Source organism: Punica granatum, chromosome 8, assembly GCF_007655135.1.
Source record: "Punica granatum isolate Tunisia-2019 chromosome 8, ASM765513v2, whole genome shotgun sequence".
Classification (NCBI taxonomy): Eukaryota; Viridiplantae; Streptophyta; class Magnoliopsida; order Myrtales; family Lythraceae; genus Punica; species Punica granatum.
In genome coordinates, this window is record NC_045134.1 from 7,516,152 (window position 1) to 7,524,362 (window position 8,211).

The 8,211-nt window shown below is 39.2% G+C and overlaps 1 protein-coding gene across 2 annotated transcripts; it reads left to right on the forward strand.

Annotated features, from left to right (window-relative positions):
* Nucleotides 1-107: 107 nt before the first annotated feature.
* On the forward strand, nucleotides 108-6,690 carry LOC116188387 (carbon catabolite repressor protein 4 homolog 6). Of its 2 annotated transcripts, XM_031517709.1 has the most exons (15): nucleotides 108-356; nucleotides 671-1,256; nucleotides 1,862-2,028; nucleotides 2,277-2,342; nucleotides 2,820-2,872; nucleotides 3,109-3,190; nucleotides 3,279-3,325; nucleotides 3,692-3,773; nucleotides 4,043-4,135; nucleotides 4,271-4,303; nucleotides 4,463-4,551; nucleotides 4,642-5,416; nucleotides 5,534-5,619; nucleotides 5,862-5,946; nucleotides 6,179-6,690. In XM_031517709.1, exons 1-15 carry the CDS (start codon nucleotides 273-275, stop codon nucleotides 6,272-6,274), a joined length of 2,424 nt encoding a protein of 807 aa, XP_031373569.1. In that variant the 5' UTR covers nucleotides 108-272; the 3' UTR covers nucleotides 6,275-6,690. The 2 variants fall into 2 exon arrangements, with proteins under 2 accessions (XP_031373569.1, XP_031373570.1); XM_031517710.1 differs by lacking the exon at nucleotides 108-356 and having other exon boundaries at nucleotides 1,122-1,256; nucleotides 1,842-2,028.
* Nucleotides 6,691-8,211: the final 1,521 nt, after the last annotated feature.

The following is an 8,211-nucleotide window of genomic DNA, read 5'->3' on the forward strand; positions in this document are numbered from 1 at the left end:
GTTCTTGAAAAAACTTTTTTAATATTGTTTTATAGTTTCAGAAAATTAATTAAGAAAAATGATTGAGGAGCATAAAATACATTACTTAATAAATAAATCCTGCAGGCTGGAGGAGAACTGGCCCAATTGTTTACACATCCATCTAAAGGGCCCGAGGAAGCCCACGCTGCCCAAGAGCCCAACGGCGGCGCGTCGTCGACACCGGTCATCCTCAGCTGATAAACCCAGCCAGCACCGACGGCGTTTCGGCCGATGGAGCCACCTCCCCTCGAATGAGGCGTTCCGCTACTTCCGTCCGGTCCCTATCAGCAGCCGCCAGCTCCGAAGCCGCGAAAACCATGAGCTTTGCTCCCAGGGTGAGTGTTCCTATCTCTACTCGATTCTCTCTATCAGAGCTTTGTCGGCTGAATCAATGCAAACGATCACCATCGCTGAAGCTATGCGCGAGGAAGTTCATGCTATTGATTCATAGCTTCTGTACCTCGTAAAATCATCAGATTGAAGTTAGCTCCTTGCTTGTTTGTTTGTTTCAAATAGATGAGATTCAGCGTATGAACTCTTCAGTGAGCATGTGTGGTCCTGCTAGTTTTCATCTCCTTTTGATCATGGAACTGTCTTGGTTTATCGACTAATTCGGGGAAGTTGCTGACCTATTTTTAATTGGTTTCAGTACCGAGGTGGCAGTCGGAGACAGTGGCAGAGGAGCTACTCCGACCAACGAGACAATGCTGGAAGAGGCCAGTGCGCGACCAATGATTCCCATAGCCGGTCAGTGCAAGAGGCTAATGTCACATCACGAGAACTAGAGGGAGGCGATCCTCTGATTCGGACGCGGTCGCAGCCTCCCCCATTCAGTGGAAGACAGCCTTATAACCAATCCTTTCGTCTTCCCTCCCCTTATAATCATAATCAGCAATACCCACAAAGTGAATCTCGGCCTCCATTCAGTAGGGGACGTCCTTATAACCACAATCAACCATTTCGATTTCGTCAACTCTCGCCGCCTTATAATCACAACCAGCAGTTTGCTCCACCTCAGCAATATAATCCAAGACTTTATCGGCCACGGCCAAATGTTCGAAACCCACAGTTTTCTCAGCAACCACTGCCTTATCCAAATCATCCATTTTATCAGCCTCCACCATATGATCAAAATCCCGCTGTAGGCCCACCTCAGCAAATCAGGCCTAGGCCTCCTCAAGCTTTAAATTATCGGAATTGGAAATTTGCAGGGACAAAGCCTCCTCCGAATTGCAGTATGTCCTTTTTTCTTTACACATTACTTGAATGAAGAAGCAACTCCAAATGCATAATTAGCATTGCTTTCAATGTCTCAGTCGGTTGATTTTTAGAAAATGCTCCAATTTTGAAACCATGGAATTTGTTTATAATGGTCCATATCTGTAAGTTCAAAGCTTCACGTGGAAATTGGAAATTGTGAAATGATAATTTAACTTGCTGATGAAATGAAACACTCACCAAAGTCAGATCATCAAAAAGGAAAAGCTTCTCAGCATTTATATTAGAACTTCTCATATGTTTGGGCTTTCTTGTTAAGAGGAAGCATGTAAGGAATTGTACTGCATGAGGTCTAGTGAACTAGATATAAAGAGATGTATTTCCATCGTTTAATGATAACGGCTATAAAAACTGCAACTGGGTCAACATTGGGTTAATGTTGCCAAACGAGATCATTGAAAAATTAGTAAGATACTAATTGTGAACTTTTTTTGACTTGACAAGAATAAGGGAGTACTGATATTTTCTTAGCATACTTGCTGGAACGATTGTATGATCTCTCTCCACGTTGTAGTCTCTGAGACTGACTAACCTTGTTATAGTTTAATGGCATGCTTTGCAGAGCGGTTTGTTGTTCTTTCGTACAACATATTGGCTGATTACCTTGCTCTAAACCATAGGAGCAAACTTTACTACCATATACCTCGTTACATGTTGGACTGGGACTGGCGAAAGAGAAACATCATCTTCGAGCTTGGACTGTGGTCTGCTGACATAATGTGCTTTCAGGTACTTTTTGGCTGTGTCTGATTATGTCATTTGTTTGCAGTGTACTTATTTAATTTTAATAGGTGAACTCTGCTTAAGTGATTAGCCTTGTCGAGTTCGAATTAGTTGTTTCAACATCTGCTTCCCCTAATGTCTGAAAAACTAGTGAACATCTTATTGATGATCTATTGTTGGTTCTTGCGTGGAGACTGGATTTGATATTATTTTTATGGTTTTGCAATGATTTCTATCTTTTTTCTTATTCTCAGGAAGTTGATAGATTTCAGGACCTGGAGGAGGAGTTAAAGTTCCGGGGTTATTGTGGCATTTGGAAGGTGCACGTAAAGCCTGAAATATGTGATTAGACTAAATGTACTACCTTATTTATATTTAGTTTATCATGTTGGTGTTTTGCACGCAATGTCATATGCAATAAGAAGCTATAAGGATACAGTTTACATGGGATAGAAACTACGGAATCCAAAACGAATGTCCCTCGCTGCCAGAAAAATTTACTGTTGGAGGAAAAGTGACACTTCCCAGGGGCCATGTTCAACTTTTCGAGAATTTTATGAACACCGTGTTCACAACCAACTGAAATAAAAGCTTAAGCGTGTTCTTTCGAGGCATGTTTTGTTGTTTATTATTCTAACAAAATTTGTATATAGTGACATATTATTAACGATAAATCTACCTATATGCTGGCAAACAAATTCAATGTTCACTTGAAGTTGGATTTGACCAATTTTTGCATTATATCCAACAGGGAGGTTCTTTAGAAGGAAATCTTACATTTTTTTATTGTCAAATAGATGCGGACTGGTGATCCAGTTGATGGGTGTGCAATATTTTGGCGTACTTCAAGGTAGTCAATGGTCCTCATTAGTCTCTCAATGGTTTTTCAATTTAAAATTTATGGGTAAAGTTTATTTTATAATTGTAGTTTTGTAGAGATAAAAAGCTATTCCATTAGCTCTGGTGTTTTACACAGTTTTTTGTATTGTCAAATGTCTTCTTTCACGAATCTGCTAAAGAAAAAGTATAGATGAAGTCAATGATCTACAGTGTTGATATTGAATTTCTCTGCTTCTGGCTTATTAGGTTCAAGCTGCTTCATGAGGAATTCATTGAATTCAGTAAGCTTGGACTACGGGATAATGTTGCTCAGATATGTGTGCTTGAGGTACAATTGCTTAAGAGTTACTTGTAGAGCTAACATCTGCCCGTTATATGTCCTCTAATATTTGCATCGCTATTCTTTTGACAAACAGCTTGTGAGTGAAGATAGCTCCGAGGATGTTGGTAACGCCCCAATAAGGTAATAGTCATCATTTTAGTTTAGTTGTTTGTGTCTTCCATCTCTTTTTCCCCTTTTCTTTTCTGTGGGGGGAGGGAGAGTTAGAGAGGAGGCCCGTAGGCCTAGTAGGGATAGGAAAGGGGAAATAAAGGACACATGAAGTCTCACTAGTAAGAGTCAAATTTAGAATCTTTCTAGGTTGAGAGGGAGTGTTACTACAATGAACACCATTTCTCACATTTTCCATCTTTTAACCGAAGCTACTCATCAACTGCTGAATGGAAGTCCCATACAACAGGCCTCAAAGCTCTCGTCTTAATAGATTTTCCTCGTCCTTTTTCCATCACTCATTTCTGTTCTTCTGACTTAAAAGTGTACCTCTGACAGCTCAACAGGTTCTAATAAAATTGTAGTTTGCAACATCCATGTGCTTTACAATCCTAAAAGAGGGGAAATCAAGCTTGGCCAGGTACTTGTTTGTTGTAAACAATTTTATATTAGAATTTTGGTATTGTTAATAGACCATGGTCAGAGTTTTTACTGGGCATCTGTGACTTTAGTTTGTCTCTAAATTTGAGGATTTTACCTGTTAAAAGTTTATGGACTTGATATTTGTGATAATGCTAAACCATCAAGATTGACTTCCCCCTCATCTTTCCTTATGTTGATTCCAATGTGGAAGTACACTAATGGTTTAAAGCTTGCTCATGACAATTTTGCTCATTTCTGATCAAACAGATTAGGGTTCTCTTGGATAGCGCTCATGTTGTATCAAAAAGCTGGGATAATTCACCGATTGTTCTTTGTGGAGATTTTAATTGCACTCCGAAGGTTATTGCTTGATGCCTTGAACTCATTTTCTTGTGTTGAACCTGATCCTTTGTTCTTTTCCTTCCCTTCTTCTTTTCCATGCTTCATTTCTGTAATGATGTTTTGAAACAAATATCTCTTTTACTTCTTACTCAGAGCCCATTGTACAACTTCATCTCAGAACAGAAGGTAATTATCTTGTTTTGACTTCTGATGGAAATATAGTAGTTGTCAATTTTCTAATCTACTGAGAGGGGGATGTATGTGGGATTTCATTTATCTGCCTGCCTATTTCATTCAGTCTATAATCCTCTCACTGTCTTGACATAATTTTACCGGGCTTCGCAGTTAGATTTATCTGGGATAGATAGAGATAAAGTATCTGGACAGGCATCAGCAGAAATACGTGAAACGAAGCCAAATTTTCACAATAATCGGTGGGGTTCCAAATTTGTGTTTAATTTTTAGTTAATGAAGGCTAAACGAAATTTAAATTTATTCCTTTTTTTCCCATGAAACTCTTACAGGGAATTATCAACTGATAGGACAATTCAAGATCCGCTGAATGTGGAGAGCTTGGATGAGCATAAACATAGTTCCCCCGATGTTGAAGATATTCTCATTAAGGATGACTTATCTCCACAGCAATCTTGCACCAATGGGCAAGTTCAAGATACTTCCGACCATGAAGAAGCAAACCATGAGGCGACAAAAAATGATACACTGATTTCAGTGGATGTTACTTCAGATGAGAATATTTCCTCTTCTCTTGCCTCGTACGATAACACCGTGGAGAGTTCAAGCTCACTTGGAGGAAGAGACTTTCCAGAGGATATGGGCATAGTGGATAAAGTCGAAAAGAAATCCTCAGAGCATTGCTCTGTTTTAGCTGACGAAATGGAGCGGACAGCCATTGAAGCAAATGACACCATTATATCTATTTCTGTGACGGCTGTAGACTCATCATTCAACCCAAGTGCTAATGATGAGGACTCTGCTGCTGAGTCGCTGGATGAGCAACTGAAGGTGTTGTCTCTGAACGAGGTAGATGAGCCAAATGTGGAAGGTGGTGGAAGTTCATGTGAGGATGATACTGCTTTTTTGGCAGCGCTACATGAAGGAGAGGATTCCCCACAGCTTGGGTCTCCATCAGGGTTAGAATTTGAGCCTGTTGAAGAGGGAAGAACTTCATATGATCCGTCAGTTTGGACTCCGACGGAAATAGCTACTGCGACCGGCAGTGGGGATTGCCTTGTTTTGGAGCATAAGCTCAAACTCAAAAGCACGTACACTGAGGTTGAGGTAAGCTGCATATATTGAGTTTCATTATATATGTGGTGCCATATATATTTTAAATACTGGGGAATTGATTTTGGGATAGTACTTCTGAATGGATCTTCAACATTTGCCTCTTTGTAGGATCTTTCGAGGACAAGAAATGACATTGGGGAGCCACTTGTGACCAGTTACAACAGTCGGTTTATGGGCACTGTTGATTACATATGGTAAATATTCCCTCTTACAGTCAGAATTTTCATTTCTTTTGATCCTAGCTACTAGACATGTTTTAGATGTCTGGAACGAGTACATTCATAGATACCTCCAAAATCAAGTTGTAAAACTTTATTTTTTAGTTCGCTTAGGCTGAGGCCATATTTCTGGGATTTTGATAATAAGTATAGGAAGTTGCAATTGTTCTGTTCCTGTAATTTACTGAACTATACTCTGTATCGCATTTAAAATATAGGCGTTCGGAAGGTCTTCAGACTATTAAAGTGCTTGCTCCGATACCAAAACAGGCGATGCAGTGGACACAGGGGTTCCCAACTAAGGTAAGTCTTGTATTTTTATTTCTTTTTAGAATACTTCTCGAAAATGTCTTCTAGATGCATCTTCACTAGCTCTTTGATAAATCTGCTTGGTAAGCCAATAAATGGTGATTCACTGATTGATGTCACGAATTAAATTTCGCTCAGTGGAATAGATAGAAACTCTAGTTTCTAGCTTCATTCTGTTTGCGGCTCATATTATCAGTAATTTTATACTTGCTTGTCGTGTTTCCAGAAATGGGGTAGCGATCATATAGCTCTGGTCTCTGAATTGACCCTTACGGGGGGTAATGTTTCTGATCAAGAAGCCCAATGCGGTGACACTCCCTAGCTTTGGCACTTGCCATCCGTGATGGACAAAGCAAAGAACTCCGAATCCTACCACTCCATTATGCTGTCCTTGTGCGCCTCATCTTGTTCTTATGTTCGATTATCGTGGTTCTGTTTCCCAATTTTGGCCAAGTGTGTACTCCATTTAGCATTGGAAATAAAACTCACCTGTCGATCCTTTCGAGTAGAAATGAACTATTTTGTTCTTGAGAATCAATAGAATCCTGCCATGCAGAAGTTTTTTATCCACAGCATTTCGCTTACCAATCAGTAGTATATATGGAGGCATCCTGAAAACTGTTGGGTTCCGAGCAAATTCGGAGCTGGTTTCACGAATTTTAGGCTTTTCCCTTTCTTTCCTGATGCGACTGCTCTCGTAAAACACTGGTCGTGATATACAATTGTCTCTTATTAGCATGCTGTTATTTGTTCTCGAGAAATTTCTTAGGACAAGCTATTGGGTTTTATTCACTCTATAAGGTCTGACTTCTATTGTGTGTGTATATGCATGTTGCCCGATATTGATGTGCAATTATGTCGAGGACCACATTGATGACTTGATACAAAGCCGTTATGTTTTAATCGTCACTTAATGCTTACTTTCTTCACCGAAACCTGCAGCTTCTTGTGGTGGAGTGTCTGTGTTCCATACTGATGCATCCTACTGACGGGATGATGGTTAGTATTCATGACTGGTCTCGGATTGTGTATCTCGATCCCAAATAATGATTCCATATCGACATGAATGAAAATTATTATCGACTTTTGAGGGCTGTATCAATGCCACAATTGATGGCCGCAAAGCTTGGATGAGAAGAGGATGAAGAGAGTAACATGGGAGTAACGTTCTTCCCATGACCAGTTTTCCCCCCTACGTCCACAAGACGGTTTCTAGAAAACGGCTCGGCCAGTGAACTGGCTCGAAGGCACGGGTGTGGCCTTGTGGATCAGTTGAGGTTCCACTACATATGTTCATGTTATGTTGTTTACGGTTCGATGGCTTTCCCATGAAACCAAGAGTCTGAATTTGATTATTATTAGTAGGAATATCCGTATCATTTTATATTTTCCTTTCTGTTCTCCGTAAAGTCCGTAGCCTCCTATCATCGAAAAATATAATTTCTTCTTAAATAGGTATTAGATTTTCTTTTGGTGGGGATAAACTGAATTGTGAGTTGATTGTTTTGGCTTTCCCTTTCCCAGCTAATAATCCAAGGTCCCGTGATCAAATTGCGCATTGACCGGAAAGGCGGTCTACGACACGTCTGTTGTTCCATATGGAACAACATCTTCTTGCCAAATATATAGTTCAATTCTTCCTCTGGATTTGACTAAAGATTTTTGTTTTCATTTGAAGATCAAGTTGGAGAAGGGTGGACCCATCCAATTGTTTTTGTTAAAGAAATTTTTCGGTAATCCTAATTCATTATATATCACCATAAAGCATTTATGAGATTATGGTAAAGTATATCTTTAGTAATTATATATCGCTATATGACGTGAGAAAATAATAAAAAATAATAATAAACAAATGATGGGTTTATCATTGTCGCATTGCAAATTATTAGGTCACGTTTGGTACGTAAGAATAGAACAGAATGGAATGATAATTAATGTTTAGTATGCAAGAATAGCACGAAATGGTGCGTCATTCAACCTTCAATCTCACATCCTTGAATGGTTGCACGTGCAAGTGTTGAAATGATCATTCCATTATGATTATGATCATTTTTCTTTTATTTGATGGAATTGACATTCCCTCAAAAAAGTTAAAGGAATGGTTACTCCACTAATTCTACGAATGTCAACAATGAATTTTTGGATTATTATGTTTAGTATATCATTGCGTTAAATATGAATAAAATTCATGTTGAGAGAGGTTTATTTCCTTAATGAGTCGATCAAATTTGAACTGGATTAGTTGATACACATTACACT

Excerpts from the sequence above, each read along its gene's own strand:
- LOC116188387 (XM_031517709.1), top strand. The coding sequence starts at position 273 with ATGAGGCGTTCCGCTACTTCCGTCCGGTCCCTATCAGCAGCCGCCAGC. Across the intron at positions 3,326-3,691 it reads GTTGGTAACGCCCCAATAAG|CTCAACAGGTTCTAATAAAA; the intron begins GTAATAGTCATC and ends TACCTCTGACAG. Across the intron at positions 5,947-6,178 it reads CACAGGGGTTCCCAACTAAG|AAATGGGGTAGCGATCATAT; the intron begins GTAAGTCTTGTA and ends TCGTGTTTCCAG.